Below are 19,324 nucleotides of genomic sequence, written 5' to 3'. Positions count from 1 at the left end.
ATCTAAGTATTGCTAAATGCTCACTGATATGAGAAAAGATATACTGGCAAATATTAAAAATACCAGATAGTGTTATTAACTTCTTTACTAAAAATTATTTATAATGTGCTCCCATTTCCAATTGATGTTCCAAGTTCAAAAGCAACCCTCCGACTCCCCAAATCCCCAAAATACCACTCCTCCTTGCCATTTTGTTACTAAGTAGGATTTATAAGAAGTTTCTCTGGGGAAGAAAATTATCTCATTTTAAAAGATGTATGTATTTTCTATTAGAAAAGAACTAAATGTATTTGGACTCGTACACACTGGTTTAACTGAACATAAATAAAAGAAACTTTACATTTTTCCCACCATGAAGTACTGAGTTACAACAAATGTATTAACAAAACTTTATTTTCTTGAGAGTGCATACAGGATGTTCCGCAAACACTGTTAGTAGTACCTTTAATGTGAAGACATTCTTATTATTACTTCAGATTTTAATATATCCTAAATAGATTATGTGTCTTCTCCAAAAATATTTAAGGCTACATTGAGTGATACGGCCAAAGAAAACTTTAGCCCCTTACAGACTAAGCAAAGTACATATGTGAAAATAAAAAAGAACAAATTAGGAAAGAGAAAAACATTGCTCAGGATATGCATTTTTAAAATTTGCATTCAATGTAACATCTTAATTCCTAAACCAGAAATAAAAATCTTATGAAATACACATATATATTCTTTACCATTTTTTTAAAAATCAAAAGATGTTTTACATATACATTCATATTTGCGTGTGCAGGTATGTGAAACTGCAAACATTACCAACTAAATAAATGTCAGGCAACTGCTAACAGCTCTGAAATAGTACGTGAAATGAGCCAGTTATTTAGACAACTTCAGCCCTTTGGAATAACATCTGGTCTGTCTTAGAATTCAGTTTTTATTTTTAGTTAGGAAGTGGAAGAAATAGACTCACTGTGTTTTATGCTTACAGAATGAATATCTAACAGCTAATTTCAGTTTAAATCATGCTATAATAAAATGAATGAATGATAACGGAATATCTGAGAAACTGAAAGAAATTTCTAAAACTCAGAACACACTATTTCATTATACAAAAATTATCATGTACCAATTATGTTAATTTCTGATGAGTTTGCAGAATATCTGCATATACGCTAATATGTAAAGTCAAACTGGAATGAAGACCAAGTATAGGTAGATGATCCTGGCTTCAGCATACTTCAGACAGTTTTATTCACTCACCTGGTGAATTTCATGCCAGTATACTCTGATGATTAGATATACTAAGGAAGGAAATGTTCCAAAAGGATAAGTGATAAAACCTTAAGGATATGGTCTTGGTCCAAAATCACAACCAGACTCCACATAAGATACAATCTCTCTCACACATACAAACACACAAACACACACACCATATATACAACCACACAGAAAAACTTCAACACACACACAATGTTCCTGCTATTGTCCAGTAATTCCCCCACTCCCAACATAATACAATATAAACTATAACACAAATACAGTGAGTACACTGTAGCCTCAATTTAAATCTGCGGTTAGTTAGGTCCATTCTGAGGGACACATCACAGGTGACACTGTGTTGTGTTGAAGTCTGTTTAGTACTGCTGACTAAAGCCCTTTGATAGGTCCAAAACAGACCCACATATGATCAAATTTCAGTTATTGTGAAAATGTTATGACGAGGCTGCAGTGTACTTGATTTTGTTGAGAATTTATATTATAAAATATTCAAATAAGACTACCTCCTAAGTATAAATAAGTTATAAAAAGAAATGAATATCAATTTTCAGCTTAATGTGGATTATCAACTATTCCTATCTCACCACATCTCATTAATATATCACCTGAAAAATTATTATTTGGTGCCAACTGTTATCAATACATTAACATTTTATTATCATCTTGATTGCTAATTCTGATCTTCAAAAGTGAACATTTCCCTTCTAATCAAAAACAAGAATGGGGCCTTTACTCTTTAAAATAAAATGTCTGACATCAAATTTCAAGACAGTTATAAAGAAAAAAAACAAAATAAAAAAACCAAAGTATCACTGGGTAAATTATGATTACATAGGTTTGAGTACGTATTAACTTATTATTGTATAATGTAAACTTTATCCTACAGAAAAACTTTAAAAATTACTGAAGTGCTTACATTTATTGACAAACCATGCATTTTCACAAAATTAAAATCCAAAATAATTTTTTACCTAAAGGTTTCATTTCACCAGAGACACTCAAAACACCCTATGAAACTAAGTTAACATTTCTGTATTTCCTTATAATACCAGATTCATTTGTAAATAGGAATAAAAAGAAAAATGAGTTCTAAATAAATGACACAGGAGGCAATAAATTGACACATGACAAGTAAATAAAAGGCTAAAGCACTCCAATACCATTGAAACTGTTTTAATGTTGTTGCAACTCCAAAATGCAACAATCATCAGCTTGTAAAGACCCAAATTTCAAAAATTCATTTTAATTACTCCTTCATACCTATTTTACAAAATAAAGGCAAAAGACATTTTAAATCCTCCTTGTCCTTACTTGTGCTATCTATGTTCCTAATTTGTTTTCTATCACTACAGTGTATGTGGCAATTCCCATCAAATGCTATATAAGAAAAAATAAAATAAAATATTAACCTCTGCTTCAATGTACAGTTTCCAGAATCTGCCAGAACTGGGGAACTGGGCAACAAGGCGTTCATAAGTCTTCCGTGCTTTGTCTATAGGTTGATTCTAAAATTGAAAACCAATAAACAGCATTTACAATGTTAGGATTATGAAAATATTATTTACTGCAGAACCAAGTAGTGTGATTGGACCCATAGAGAAGGAAATGTAATCCTATATCACTAAACCTGTGCCTCTCGAATGAGAATGCTCCAAGCGTCAAGGTCATAAGGATTCTCTTCTAATTTCTTTTCGGCTTTCTTCACCTTCTCTGGGACATACTCAGCTGCCTAGGGGGAAGAAAAATAATGAACTCAAGTTACTGTTTTAAAAATCTCAGGACTAATTTAACTCAAGTACAATATATTAGTGCCCAGATGCAGTATCACAATAAGAAGCATGAAAATGTCCTCTTACAAAAGAAGTCTTCATTTTCTGTAATCTAAATCACTTGCATAATAACAAATTCAAATGGACACATACCTAAAAATTAAAACATTTTAAATTTAAATAAACCCATCTCTTTTTTTATGAAATAAAACAAGAGCAGCAGTTCTACAGCTTTTTAGACTCAGACCCCTTTTATACTCTAAAAAGTGAGTACATCAAAGCGTTTTCGTTTATGTAGGTTATTTCAGTATTTACCACGTTAGAAATTAAAACTGAGACAAGGTTAGATATTTATTCACATACAAATAATAATAAAATATTCACATGTTAACATAAATAAAATTTAATGAGAAATAACTTTTAAAATTCATTTATATGATTATCCTTGAGATATATATTTGCAAATCTGTGTATAATAAATATAGTAGGCTTTAAAATACAGCTGGAAAAAAATAAAAAATAAAATGCAGCTGGATTTTCATGTATGCTTTTGAACTCAACCTACTGCAATATCAAATCATGTAAAAATTCCACTGTACACTCATGAGAATTAAAAGTGAAATAGGCAAATAATGTCTTAAATCTATTATGAAACACTATGAACTGACAGATCAAAATCTTAGAAACCCACAAGGTCCCTGGACCAACAACACTAAAAAACATTGCTATAGAGAATTCATCCTGAATCACAATGAAAAAGCATGAAATGACATGAAAACTTTATTTTGATGTAAAAGTTTTAAAAGCATGATTTACAAACTGTATATATAGCAAACTGTATATGAAACTGTACTTACAAACTGTATACAAAAACTATAAAAGAAATCTACAATGAAAGAGACTGAAAAGACTGTAAAAAAAAGTAGTCATGTCTAGGTGATGTGTGGTAGATGGACAGCTGATGTTCCTCCCTTTCTCAGTATTTTCTAAACTCTTTAATAAAAGGTGGTTTTATTTTTATTATAGAAATACAATCTTAAAGTCAATACCTAAAAAAGTAGCCAGGACCTGTGGCGCAAATACAACCATTACTTTTCAAATTGTTCTTCACAATATTATTTTGTACCACAAAAAGAAACTGATACGAAATAAGCCAGATAAATTTGCATGAAGTTTTGTTCTGCCTTTGTGGGAGGACTTCCTGAAATTGTAATGTAGCAATGCTGTGCTGTACTCAGTCGTGTCCAACTCTTTGCGACCCCATGGACTATAGCCTGCCAAGGACCTCTGACCATGGGGATTCTCTAGGCAAGAATACTGGAGTGGGTTGCCATGCCCTCCTCCAGGGCATCTTCCCAACCCAGGGATCGAACCCAGGTCTCCCACATTGCAGGTGGATTCTTTTACCATCTTAGCCACCAAGGAAGCCCAACATAGCAATAAATATTAGTAATATTCAAGAGAGGAAAGAGAGGGAAGCATTGCCTCCAACATCTCTTCCCCCCTCACCTTCCTCAGTAGCAATTAATATATCACCAGGCAATTCTGTCGAAATACCAGCTGGGAAAAAGATTTTAAGTCATGTGTTTAGGTGGGAAAAACTACCTGGAAGAAGTATACTTTCCTTTGGAATAAATCAGTTTCCACCATTGATAAGTACAGATTTAGAAAGAAAAATGTGTTTTAAAAGACTAATGTGATTTTCTATCAAAATTATGATGTCCTACTAATACCCAAGAGCTTTCAGTAGCTTGCTCAAGAAACTAACTGGCAAAGTTTAATAAAGGAAAACCACTGGCCCCACTCATATACTAAACATGATAGAGAATAAGTTAGTTCTGCAATGGTGATAAAACAATCACGGGATCAGGATGGTTCAGAAAGAAGATAATGGAAAATTAGCAAATAAAAGTGATATTGAAATCAGAATGTTGGGTTATTCAATACATGGTGCTAGAATAACTATCTTAGAACAACTGCAAAGTCAATAAAAGCTGAATCCCAATTTTAACCATTCTATCAAATTAATTTCAGATAAATAAAAAACATTAAAAACAAAAACACAAGAAAGAACCATCAGAAAATGTACTGAAATGTACCTTTGTGTGGGAATGCTCTTTAAAAGCCTTTGAAAAGAGTAAACTTAATTCGTAAAGTTTATATTTGCGCATGGGGAAAGTATCACAATGAAAGTGAAAAGATGAACTTGAAAAAATATCCCCAACACATATGGCAAAGTATTAAATTTATTAATATAACATCCAGTCACTAAAACATCAGAAACTCAAGAAGAAAATGGGCAAAGTATTCAAACACTCATAGAAAAAGAACAATGAACTTTAAACACTTGAAAACAATACAAATATAAGCCATAAAATAAGAGATCAAAGGTGTTTTATAATTAACACTGCACTGGCAAAGATACTAATCTCAAATTAAATCAGTCCATCCTAAAGGAAATCAGTCCTGAATACTCATTGGAAGGACTGATGCTGAAGCTGAAACTCCAATACTTTGGCCACCTGATGCAAAGAACTGACTCACTGGAAAAGGCCCTGATGCTGGGAAAGACTAAAGGCGGAGCAGAAAGGGACGACAGAATAAGGTGGTTGGATGGCATCACCGACTTGATGGATATGAGTCAGAGCAAGCTCCAGGAGTTGGTAAGGACAGGGAAGCCTGACGTGCTGCAGTCCATGGGGTCACAAAGAGTAGGACCCAACTAAGGAACTCAACTGACTGACTGAACTGGTCAAGATATGTAGAAACAGACATTCTCAAACTGTTGGCAAGAGAAAGCAGTAATACTGACCAAAATGTAACACGAATATCTGACCCTGCATTCCAGTTCTGGCCACTTATCCTACTCGATATGTGTACAAAGAAGTGTACAGAAGAATACTCAGCTATGTGGCTGTCTCTTGCTGTGCAAGACTAGGAATAATTTAAATAATCACATAAAAAAAAACTGGTTAAATAAATTATGGAATTTGTAACCACCAAAAAGAACAAACAAGGCAGGTCTATAAACAGCAACATGGGACATTAACAGTCAGTTTAGAAAAAAGTAGGGGTGCCTGGGGAGACACACACACACCACATACAAATGTACTTTACACACCATATACATACTCTTTTGCTGTTTGAAATTTTATTGTTCACCTGAAAAATATTTCCTCAGTGCCTAGTATGTGCATTGTTTAAGGGGCACCTGGGATACAACAAAGACTTTCAGTTTACTTCTTGACAAAACAAATTTTAAAAATATTTTAAAATATATGAGGATTTGTAAGATATGAATCATAAAATGTTAATGATAAAATAAGAAGTAAATATGATACATTTACATTATGACCTAAAAACCAGCTAAGCTAATCAATGCTACTAATAACAATTAGTATTTCAAAACAGTCTGATGGGAGGCCAAATCATTCAAATTCATGTCTTCAAAATTAAACTACCAAATTAGATAATGTATACTATACTTATACGCAGAGTACATCATGTGAAATGCCTGGCTGATGAATCACAAGCTGGAATCAAGACTGCCAAGAGAAATATCAACAACCTCACATATGCAGATGATACCACCCTAACGGCAGAATATGAAGAGGAACTAGAGCCTCTTGATGAGGGTGAAAGCAGAGAATGAAAAAGCTGGTTTAAAACTCAACATTCAAAAAACTAAGATCATGGCATCCAGTCCCATCACTTCATGGCAAATACAAGGGGAAAAGTGGAAGCGGTGGCAGATTTTTAATTTTTGGGCTCCCAAATCACTGCTGACAGTGACTGCAGCCATGAAATTAAAAGACACCTGTTCCTTGGAAGAAAAGCTATGACAAACTAGACAGCATAATAAAAAGCAGAGACATCACTTTGTCAACAAAGGTCCACATAGTTAAAGCTACGGTTTTTCCAGTAGTCATGTACAGATATGAGAGTTGGACCATAAAGGCTGAGTGCCAAGGAATTGATGCTTTCAAACTGTGGTGTTGGAGAAGACTCTTGAGAGTCACTTGGACTGCAAGGAGATCCAACCAGTCCATCCTAAAGGAGATCAGTCCTGGGTGTTCATTGGAAGGACTGATGCTGAAGCTGAAACTCCAATAGTTTGGCCACCTGATGCGAAGAGCTGGGAAAGACTGAAGGCAAACAGAAGAGGGCAGCAAATGAGATGGCTGAATGTGAGCAAACTCTGGGAGATAGTGAAAGACAGGGAAGTCTGGAGTGCTGCAGTTCATGGGGTTGCAAAAAGTTGGACACAACTTAGTGACTGAACAACAACACATACCATAATCTGCAGAACAGAGAAACTCAGAAGATGGCATCTAGTATCTGACCAGTGTAACTGCAGCAAGGATAAATGTCTCCTTATGAAATATAATAATCCATTCATTTAGTGATTCTCAACCCTGGCAGCACATCAAAATCATCTTGGGTAAAGAGCATTTAAAAAGATACTCAAGTCTCACTCTAGATCATTTGAAATAAAATCTCGAGGAATGAGCCTGGACCGTCACTATTTTTTAAAAACTCTTCAGGTCCAATTCAGGAAACATAAGGGACACAGGTTTGATCCCTGGGTTGGGAAAATTCCCTGGAGAAGGGGACAGCAGCCCACTCCAGTATTCTTGCCTGGAGAATCCCATGGACAGATGGAGCCTGGCGGGCTACAGCCCACAGAGTTCCAAAGAGCCAGACAAGGCAGCACCAAATGGCACACAGCACCAGTTCCAGTGGGCAGCCTGAGTTGAAAATCAGGGCTCTGGCTCAGTGGTAAAGGATCCACCTGCCAATGCAGGAGACAGGCAACCCACTCCAGTATTCTTGCCTGCTAAATCCCTTGGACAGAGAGACTGGTGGGCTACAGTCCATGGGGTCACAAGAGTCAAACACGATTTAGCAACTGAACAACAAGAAGCAGTTTCAAACTTTTTTTTGGTACCACTGTACCTTCTCGCAGTGACGTCCATGGGAACTTTCTCAGGATGATGTTCTCAAATATACAAAATAAACTATGCAGGATTCAATTATACTGAAATGAAATTATCTAAATATCTTAAAGTTTTACATAGTAACAAATACTTGTCACATGAAATAAAATCTAGTGAGTCTACTGATGAGTGCTAATAGTACTGTGAATACTTCTGTCTCAGTCACATACATAGCTGTTGCTAACAGTACTAGCATGGTTTCTTGCCTACATTCATTATAGAAGACTTGATTTCAGTTAGAAATTAGTGAAAATAGTTTTATTTTGCCCATTCAAGTTCCAAAAATTCTATCAATAGACACCTGGAGGAAGGAGTTACCATGGACTAAGAAGCCCAAGGAAAGGATGATGGATCAGATGTAAAACAAAACAAAACATTTATTGAGCATCTACTATGTTAGGCATTAATCTCCACTCCTTGTTAAGTAACCAATAATCCCATTCTATAATAAAAAATACAATTAAATTATATGAATCTGCCCTAAGTCCAGTTAAATCTGGCAGAACTATCAATCAGCTCTTTGCAGAATCTCTTACAATGGTAAATGTTTTCCTCTGGACAAGGATGTAGTCAAATGTTTGTAAAAGAATCTATATATATAATTCTCTATCAATTGAATTAATTAACAATAAAAGATAACTGAAATGGCCCAGTATCCTCTAGTAGTTAAAGGCCACATTTCTCACAATAAGTCATTCATTGTCACAGATGTGAACCAGTTGGGTAACCAAGAGTGTAACATTTTTGTTTTGTGGTCTGGTTACTATATTTGCTGTTGAGCAAATGAAAATGGAACAGTTTTCTAGAATCAACAAGTAGACTGAGGCTTCATAAAGAACAGAGTGGTATTATTGGGTTGACCAAAAAGTTCATTTGTCGTTTTCCACAACACCTTACAGAAAAACCAGTTCTGGCCAACCCTATATTATTTCCTGGATCTGTTGCCAGATCGGAGAAATAGGTCACTTTAAGAAAACTTGTCACAAGTTTCCAGTGCCCATTTGTAATGGAATGAGGTCAGAACTCTGTTTAGTTATAGCCAAACAGCCATCTCATGTTTACATGATCCAAAAACAACTATAAAGAAACTATCAAAATCCAGCTTGTCTTTGGAATACCTGTAATCCTATTATCATCCTACAGGGGGATGTTAATGGGGAGTAGGATGAACCCCAAATCAAATGAGCAGAACAAAAGCTGGACTAGTTCAGTTCCCAATGCACGCACATTTAATGATACTAGTAGGATACTGAGAGCTGCTTTGATTTGCACAATTTTAAAAATCAGAAAAATTATAAGACTGTAAGGAGTATACTGATACACATCAACATAAACTATCCCAAATGGGTACAAAAATCAGAAAACCTTGTGAAGCTGATGACAGACTTTTTTTGTATTAGGCAAAAATGTTGCTGAGGAACTACCTGAGTATCTGTTCTATGAGCTGTCTTTCCAGTCGTAGAGCATTGCTAAAATACCAACTTCTCTCTCTGAAGAATTCCCCCATGGACAACTGGCTTAAAGTATGGAGGTAGGATACATTATACACCTTTGACCTTTTCAAATAATGGCTTTATTGAGACAGTCAAATTCCATACAATGCACCTAAAGTGTAAAATTCACCTAAATTCAGTATATTCACCATCACAATAAATTTTAGAACATTTTTATCACCCCAAATAAAAACCCTACCCATTAATGGGCATTCCATTTCCCAATCCGCCTAGGCCTATGCAACCACCAATCTGTTTCCATAAATGTGTAGGCCATTTCATGTAAATCAACACAATGTGTTTTGTTTCTGACTTTCATTTTGCATGTTTTCAAACTTCATGTTTTATCACGTGTCAGTACTTTCCAGTGCCAAATATTGCACTGAAAGGATATCACACATCTTATTTATCAGTCATTGGACATTTGGATTATTTCTAGTTTTTGAGTAGAGTTCCTTTTGTATTTTCTTTTTACTTAGGTGTATACCCAGAAGTGAAATTGTTAGGCCATAAAGCAAATTATGTAACACTTTGAAGAACTGTCAGACTGTTTCCCAAAGTGACTGAACCATTTTACAGTTCCACCAGTAAAAGGGCTCCAATTTTTCTTACATTCTCACCAACACTTGGTATTACCTATCTTTTTGATGATTTTAAAAGACAGTAGAGTGGTACTCATTGTGGTTTTGATCTTTATTTCACTGGTAGTTAATGAGGTTCAACACTTTTTCAGGTTTTTATTGGCTATTTGTATACAGTTAATGTCTTTTCAGATTCCTTGCCCATTTTTACTTGAGTTATTTTTTTGTTATTGCACTGCAAGTGTTTTTACATATTATAGCTATTAGTTCTTTATTGGATATACAGTTTACAAAAATTTTCTACCCTTCAGTTGATGGTCTTTTTGCTATGGGAAGCTAACTCAGAGAAACAACTTACGATGTTGTCTCACAGGTTCCATGCATCATTTCAATGGTTCTCAAACTTCTTATAGAGAATCACTTTGTATTCTTACAACAGAGGAACTAGAGACATTTTATAAAATGTGGGTCAAATGTATCAATATTATATTTAAAATTAAAACTTCAAAAATTTTAATGTTAATTCATTTAAAAATAAATGTCCAATTTTAGCTAAAAATATTTTCCAGAAAAACAACAACAACAACAAAAAATTAGTGAAAACGATGGCACTGTTTTACATTTTTGTGATCTCTTTAATATCTGGCTTCTGCTTTCAATCTGCTGCAATATATTATTTTTGATGAAGACCACAAAACTACAATTATGCAGTCTGAAAAAGGAGAAGCATTTTTAATAATCTTTTCTTACAATTGTCATGTGTCTTGGGTATGCCACATAGCTTCTGGGAAACTGAGGCTGCAAACCACTGTCTATACAATAGTTTAATTTATATTAGGTTGTTGTTAATAGGGTGGGGTGTGGAGAAGTGACAGACTATTATATTAATAATTTTAAATGTATCAGTTCGGTTCAGTCGCTCAGTCGGGTCCAACTCTTTGTGACCCCATGGATTGCAGCACACCAGGCCTCCCTGTCCATCACCAACTCCCAGAGTTTACTCAAACTCATGTCCATTGTGTCAGTGATGTGTATAATCTAATTTCATTTCTTCTTTCCATTTCCACCAGGGAAGTAAAACTTGGACAGAAAAAGAACAAAAAAAAAGTACTTTACTTTCTCCAAATAGCTATTTTTGTGATAAATGGAGAGGGTGTTATGCTGAAGGTCATATATAAATTAAATTAAAATAGAAGTCAGTGAAAATTTAAACTAAGTGATGAACATCAAAAGTATGCAGAGAGGGATGTAGTAAGTTAAAGAATGTAAAACTACATAAGCTTTTTGACCAAGAGTTTTGATGATCTTTGCAACAGAACTAGCAGAGTCACAAAACAAGTTTTATAAAGAGTATTTTCCATTCATGAGTGACTAAATATAGTAGGGAGAGAAAAATCAGTAAAATACTATCAAAGGCCTAGCCATCCTCAAATAATCTGCAATGTTTTTCTCCATTTATTTTATCAATGTATTCAAAACCAACTTTGAAGGTCCAAGTATCTTCAATCTCTAACCTAAGTGGTTTACAAACTTATTTACATAAAAATCACCATGATACTCATTTCCAATGAATATTTTCAGCCTCACCTACAGAATCTATTACAATATATCTAAAACTGAGGTACAGGCAATAATGAAGCACTATCAATAATGAAGCAATATGATACAATGGACCACTGACTCCATTTTGAGAACCACCACCTAATCCATCTGTTCTGTAAATACATGTTTCCCCAAATGTTGTTTCCTCAAAAATAAAGCAGAATCAGACCTAAGTCATTCCTTTTGTTGTTGTTAAAAACATTAAGAAAACTGCAAATACTAAACATTTCAACTCTTAAGTTTCTCTTGGTAGTAGTCTTTCTTCAAAATAAAAAAAAAGTAATTCATATGCCTAAAGCATTTTATGTGACAGGTGACAGTACTGTATGCCAGCTTAGTCCTATGTTCCTTTACCAGTGCAACAAAACTACTAGATGTTTTAAGTGAACAAATCTGAATATATATATCCTGCATGTAATCCCTTCAAATCTTTCAAAAACTTAAATCTACTAAACATACAAACATTTCAAAAACTTAGAAAAAGTAGGCTAATAGGTATTGGTCCAAATAACTATACTTATCATACTTGCTTCTTAAATTTGTTTACTCATTCCCTAGGAAACAAATAGCTTTGAAGTGTTTGTTTTATAAATAAAAATCTTAAAAAATTTTTAGAATGTGAAAATGCAGGTTCTTTTGATCAGGAGGGACCAAAATATTAATTTATTTGATAAACTAAGTGAAACACTAAAAGACAACAATTAAGAAGTTTTACCCTTCGAGTTTTAATAAATATTTACTGCTTATTATAAACTATTGATTAATCTAAAATTAGGTTAAACATTTACCCAACTAAAATCTCTTTTAAAATCTGAGGGTCCAGGGTTCAAGTCCCTGTCCAGGCACCAAAAAATAAACAAAATAAAGAGTCTCTAACAATAACATTAAAAATATATATATATCAATCTCACACCGTTACCAACTATCCATTAAAAACAAGAAGACTCAAATTCATAACTAGGTCTTTTCTAAAAAAGAGTAAAGATTTAGAGATAATGGCAGAAAAGCCTAAAACTATGAATTGGTTTTTCTGCAATCATCCACTTAATAGGTACAAACATTTGAATAGGTTTTCCCATTCTGGAAGGTCTATCTAGGATGCACATTTCTGTGTTCCTAACGAAGAGGGAATGCAATCTTGTCTAACGTAACCTCCCTCTGTTGTACTTTTCAGGAACACGAGTACTTCTGTAAACACAGATCTCCCTCTCTTAGGAACAATTACTGCCAGATAGAGTATCCTATATAGTCAATTTCCTCAAGAAATATTAACAATACCATCAAATCCAACTTGCCTGTCCAAAACTGTTACACTATCAGTTAAAACAGGACGGGGGGGGGGGGGGTTAGAAAAAGCTATTACAGAAAGATTTTGTTAAAAACAGATAAAGAATTGGATCCAAAGAAAAGATTATCATTATAACATATATTCTTGGCCTCTTCCCTTCCTCTTCTAACATTCACACACACCCACTTAGGTTTAAAATAGGCACTATTACCTTTTAACTGCTACTAGATACTAATGGTTACTCAACAAAATAAATCAGGTTTCAACACTGATTTATCATTTTTTACTAATTAGTAAGTACAAAATAGAACACGTATTTCTCATATTTTTTATATCTTCCTAAACTTATTTTTCACCAAAAGCAAAACACTTTAATGGCCCTGAATTCTCCTCTTTTAAGAACTTTATTAGCAATTAATTTGCGCTTCTTCAAGTCACATAATTGTTTTTTCCCCAAAGTAAAGATCATTCTTTTTATACTTCAGGCCTTCTTAACTCTAGGATAGGCTATGAGTTGTTTGAAAACTGAATTCTTACTTCTGAAAGACAGAAGTGTAGAATCAGAAGTTTAGGGACTTAAAAGTTTCATCAGAATTGACTTGGCCAAATACATTTCTCCCTTCCTCTTTTTCTGTTGTTAAAACAAAACTTTAGAAACCATTCACTCTTATGCCCAAAATACTTTACTTTGTATTATAATTATAAGCACCTGTCTTCCCAAAACATACAATTCTGTAAAATTTTGTAACATATAGCACATGGCCTGAGTGCAAAAATTTATCCATTTCACCTTTAATTACCAAAACAGTGATCTAGGTTTTTAAGCTGAATAAGGCAGCCCTTTCAATTTAAAACTCAGTGAACGAACTCTAAATAGCCTATTAAATGCTGTAGAGGTGGCGCACAAGGTAAAATGGTGTGAAGAATGAGATCAAAAGTTGAATCAAGCACTTAGAAAAACTGTACAAGATAAAAATAGAGCCATAATTCCACAGGGGAACCAGATGCGCTTTTGTCAGGGGGAAAATCTATACGCATGTGGTTCTGTCATGACTAAACTGGCAAACATGAGGCTCCAGAATACCCACCAACACTGCAAAGTAATTTAAACAGCACTCTAAATGTAAAATGGAACATCCTTACAAGAGTTAAAAAAAAAAAAACCACAATAAACCTCACTCTTGCCTTTGCTTGTCTACAATCATTTCCCTCTTTCACAGAGCACAAATTCAGAGATTCAGTACCAAGAAATGACCATCTATATTTTTGAATAACAAATCTAAAATATCAAGCTTACTGAACAAATTATCATTTTTTTGAGTTTCAATGCTAAACAGCTAAAATAAATCTACAATTCAATCTCGAAGGAGGGAAATCCCTTGGCATCTTTCCAAAGCAAATCCATCATTGAGTGGTTTTGATCTTTTTCTTATTACTCTTCAGTTTTGTTTAGTCTTTTCCCCACCTTGTTCATCATCAATTTCCCCCTAAATTTTTATTGATTGTTGTCTTACACATCAAGCAAGCTAGTTGATTCATATTTTTGATCATGTCACCCTTCAAAGTATTGTTTAAGCACTATTCCAGTTAAAAGGTGAATGATACAATATCTGGGATTTGCTTCAAAGTAATGGAGGTGGGGGGCTTCCCAGGTGGCTCAGTGGTAAAGAATCCACCTGACAAGAAGGAGATGCGGTTTCGAACCCTGGGTTGGGAAGATCCTAAGGACAAGGAAATGGCAATCCACTCCAGTCTTCTTGCCTGGGAAATCCCAAGGGCAAAGAAGACTGGCAGGCTACAATCTATGGGACTGCAAGAGAGTCAGACATGACTTATGGACTAAATAAAAACAACAAATGGAGGTGGGAAGAGTAAGTGAAAGTATGGAGAAAACAGGTTTAGCTGTGACAAAGCTCTGTGATAGAACATCATATATAATACTATTCTTTTTTCTTGCATGTTTGAAATGTATCTTAAAAAAATTCAAAAGATTATATGAAGATAATTCTTTGTTGGTCATCAGATGTCAAAAAATGTCTTACAGACTGATGGAAAAAATATATAGGATACAGGAAGCACCATAAAAGTTAGGACAAGTTAAGCATTAAGGGAAAAAAAAGCTATAGCTGAATTTAGCATAGTAAATTCAGAAAACACGAATCCACAGCAATACTCAATCTTTTAAAAGGAGGGGGAAAGGGACATCCCTGGTGGCCCAGTGGTTAAGAATCCACCTTCCGATTCAAGGGACGTGGGTTCGATCCCTGATTTGGGAACTAAGATCCCACATACTGCAGAGCAGCTAGTGTTGCATCCACAACTAGACAGAAGACAGAATGCTGCAACTGAGACCCAACACAGCCATAAATAAATAAATTTTTAAAAAATAACAATAAATAAAAGGAGGGGGAAAGAAAACACAGGAATTTCTTCTTTGAGGAAAAATATGAGCCAGTAAGTAAAGTCAGAATAGAATTTTTTTTTAAAAAAATCACCATTTGCCATTTCCAAGGAAATAACTGATTTATCCAAGGATTATCAATTGACAATAAATAACTAGATAAAAGGTTATTGAGGAACACAGTTATCGACTCACAGATTACTAACTGCAAAGGGGGAAATAATCCTTTATAATGAAAAGACCCAGCAGTCATTACCCTAACCAAGTGAACAAACTTATACCATTGCTAACAGTGGAATAACCTAGCATGAAGTGCCTTTTATTGCGATGCTGTATTATACACAAAAATATTTAACCTGAATATTATCAAAGCTCTGAGTTTAGATATAACGGTTAATTTCCAGGAAATACAGAAGATGAAAGAACAAGTTAGATGATAACACAAACACACAGATCAAATAAACCCAGACAGAAAATGAGAAGTTCTACAAGAGAACTGTTCTGGATTCTTCAAATAGACAATAAATATCCCAGGGGACAAAAAACAGAGGGACTATTCAAGAGACATAATCAAATGATGTAAACAACCTAGATTATAGATTCTGATTTTTAAAATAATAGAACTCTATGAATCACACTGCCTTCTGGAGAAACTGAGGAAATTTGAATAAGGACTAATTTATAGAAGTGATACAGTATTACTATTAATTTTCCTAGATGAGAAATGGTATAATGGTTATAAAATAGGATTAAGGTCCTTACCCTGTATAAGAGAATGCTGATATAAGGGGGGCTGAAATTGTGCTGACTTACTTTCAAATAAGTATGTACAAGATATAAAGCAAATATGGCAAACACTCAACAATTGTCGATTCTAGGTGAAGAACTGTACTATAGGCATTCACTGCTCTTTTCTTTATGTCCTAAACTTGGCACATACAACTAATGGGTGAAACTTTTTTCAAAAAATTACCACTTTCTCTCCCACTTAAAACACCACAGTTCTGAGGTGAAAAGGTCATGGCACCATTTCACTGTGTTTACAATTTTAGATAAATTTAAGAGTTAACAATGAATTCGTGAAACTTTCAATGAAAACCTTAGTACATTAGTCCTCCTCCACCTGCAGGTGACAAAACATGAACTCAGAAAAAGGGTAGTATATGTAGACAGATGTGATGTAACAATTTTAAGACTTTGCAATCTTGGGCATTCTAACAGCATGTAAAATGTAAATACTGTGAAAATTTCAGGACAGAAATTTGTCGACGAGGAAACACAAAATTCAGTTTACCCACACTTTCCCGACGATAAAATTTACAGTCACTCTATTCAACAGAAACATTCCAATTTCCCCTCATCTCTGTCAACCTCCAAGAACAGTTCCCACTCCACAAGCCGGGCACTTGAAAAACGGAAACGTAAGTGTATTTCGTTGCTATGGCAATGGGAAATTTCAGGAACTCGAACTTGAAATCTGCAGTCTATCTAGCCTCCATTTTAAAAGCCATTTACCTAAACATACTGAACTTAAATCGGAAAAAAAAAAAAAAAAGACATCTTTTATAAAATATCAGTTTCCTCTTTCAAATTAAAAGGTAAAGACTAGTCTACAAAATTCTGAATAAAAAGCAAAAGGAACAAATCATTTAACAAAAAACCTGAATTCTGTAATACTTATATGTCACATATCCAGTACTAAAACAGATGTTTCTATTTACAGTGGCCATATCGGACTTCTCATTTCGGATTTATCAAATTCTACAATTATCTGTGTCGTTGGAAAAACGAAAACGAAATCCTAAGGGATGGAGCGGGAGAAGGCCACAAAATTCCCAACTTGGCATAACGATCCTTTACTCCTAAACTGTTTCCTCCCTCATTCGCTCTGGCGAGAGTCTATTTCTTCAGACCAGTTTCATCTCAAATTATTTCTCAAACTAGTAACCAGTTTCTGGGTACAGTGTATATCGGAAAGGCGGTTGGAGAGGACAGTGTCAAGTTTTTCGAAAACAGCGAGTACACGTTAAAATGATCAATTCCTAACCCCTAAACACCAAAATGGTATTAAACGAAATAATCTCACCGGGTAAGTCCCATAAACCTAAACAGGATGAAGTAGTTTCCCAGCTATTGTCTAAATCAAATATGTGTTCATATTAACCCCTAAGACAGAGAAGCCAAAAAAGAGTTTCAAATCTCAGTCAGATCTCGCTTCCCATTCCCACCGTACTTCTGTAGCCAGCCCTCGGGATTCATTAGACCCCTGATTCCTTCCTCAAGCGAATATGGCTGGAGTACTCGGACGAAAAGAGACGTGTAGAGAAGAGGTCGCCACGAGGCCCCACCACTCTCTTCCTCACCTGCTCCGTGGCTCCGTCTCCTGACATGGCCTCAGCCGATAAGAATTACGAACTGGCCCGCGATGCCAAGCTAGAAAAGAAAAATTAAACTAAAAACCACCCCAAACCAGTAAAGTTGCCCCCTGCCCTGCGGAGCCAGACGGCCAACACGAATCGCCACCGCCCACTCAGATATGAATTAAAATGGCTCCGTCCCGGCCGGCCGAGTAGGGGGTGTGGCTTCTGCATTAACTTCCGGGGCAGTGGGCAGAGCCAAGAGCGCAAACTCCTAGGTTACTCAACCGCGCAGAAGCAGAAAGACCCCAGGGGGCGGGCCTAGTGCCTGTACTGACGTCACAGCCCTGAACTAGCGAGGTTCTTCTCGAGAGACCTGCAACCGGCTGGAAGGCGGGAAACTGTTTCTCTAGGAGGCTTCCACGCCTTTTGCAATTTAATTATCAGTTTGCGGAGCCGGGCTCTTAACTGTTAAAGCCTGAAATCGGTTCAGTTCAGGCAAACTGGCCGTCTTATGGATCAGTGCTTAGTGTTAAGTTTCTTGTTGTTCCGTCGCTCAGTCATGTCCGATTCTCTGCGACTCTGTGTACTGCAGCAAGCCAGGCTTCCCTGTCCTTCACGGTCACGCGGAGCTTGTTCAAACTCATGTCCATTGAGTGGATATTTTAGAGATGAGGAATCTATGGAGTTTTCTATGGGCTCAGCTAATGTGCTTCACACTTTTCCCGGTATGAGGGGAACAGATCAAGCCAATGTTAATTCATGCTTTCACCGATTACTCATGTGTCAAAGATTTGAAGTCTGTAAGGGCTGGGTTTTAAGCTTGCCACCCCACCATGGTTTTTGGTTAATAGCAGTGAGGCTCTAGAACCGGACATGGAACAGCTGATTGGTTCAAAATTAGGAAAGGAGTATGTCAAGGCTGTATACTGTCACCCTGCTTATTTAATGTATATGCAAACTGTTGTTCAGTCGCTCAGTCGTGTTCACCTCTTTGCGACCCCATGGACTGCATCATGCCAGGCTTCCCTGTCCTTCACCATCTCCAAGAGCGTGAATACATCTTGTGAAATGCGATCTTGCAAAATGCTGGGCTGGATGAATCACAAGCTGGAATCAAGATTGCTGGGAAAAATATCAACAATCTCAGATATGCACATGATACCACTTTATTGGCAGAAAGTAAAGAGAAACTAAAGAGCCTCTTGATGAAGGTGAAAGAGAGTGAAAAAGCTGGCTTAAACTCAACCTTCAAAAATCTAGGATCATGACATACAGCCCTATCACTTCATGGCAAATAGAAGGGGAAAATGTGCAAACAGTGTCAGCTTTCATTTTGTTGGGTACCAAAATCACTGAGGACGGTGACGGCAGTCATGAAATTAAAAGATGCTTGCTCCTTGGAAGAATAGCAATGACAAACCTAGACAGTGTATTAAAAAGCAGAGACATCACTTTGTCCACAAAGGTCCATATAGTCAAAGCTATGGCTTTTCTGGTAGTTGTGTATGGATGTGAGAGTTGGGCCATAAAGAAGGCTGAGTGCAGAGGAATCAATGCTTTTGAA

At 35.6% G+C, this 19,324-nt stretch overlaps 1 protein-coding gene across 1 annotated transcript in view; it reads right to left on the bottom strand.

Annotated features, from left to right (window-relative positions):
- The window catches only part of CSTF3 (cleavage stimulation factor subunit 3), a 65,957-nt gene extending 47,995 nt beyond the window's left edge, over positions 1 to 17,962 (bottom strand). Inside the window, exons 1-3 of the mRNA XM_065944850.1 lie at positions 17,764 to 17,962; positions 2,897 to 2,998; positions 2,679 to 2,774 (exon numbers count right to left, since the gene is read on the bottom strand). Of these exons, the coding sequence (XP_065800922.1) occupies positions 2,679 to 2,774; positions 2,897 to 2,998; positions 17,764 to 17,790 (225 nt within the window). The 5' untranslated portion in view covers positions 17,791 to 17,962. The remainder of the gene's footprint in view (positions 1 to 2,678; positions 2,775 to 2,896; positions 2,999 to 17,763) is intronic.
- Between the last annotated feature and the right edge of the window lie 1,362 nt (positions 17,963 to 19,324).

The sequence above is a fragment of the Muntiacus reevesi genome, chromosome 9 (assembly GCF_963930625.1).
Source record: "Muntiacus reevesi chromosome 9, mMunRee1.1, whole genome shotgun sequence".
In the NCBI taxonomy this organism is placed as follows: Eukaryota; Metazoa; Chordata; class Mammalia; order Artiodactyla; family Cervidae; genus Muntiacus; species Muntiacus reevesi.
This window is presented reverse-complemented; position numbering and strand designations above follow the sequence as displayed.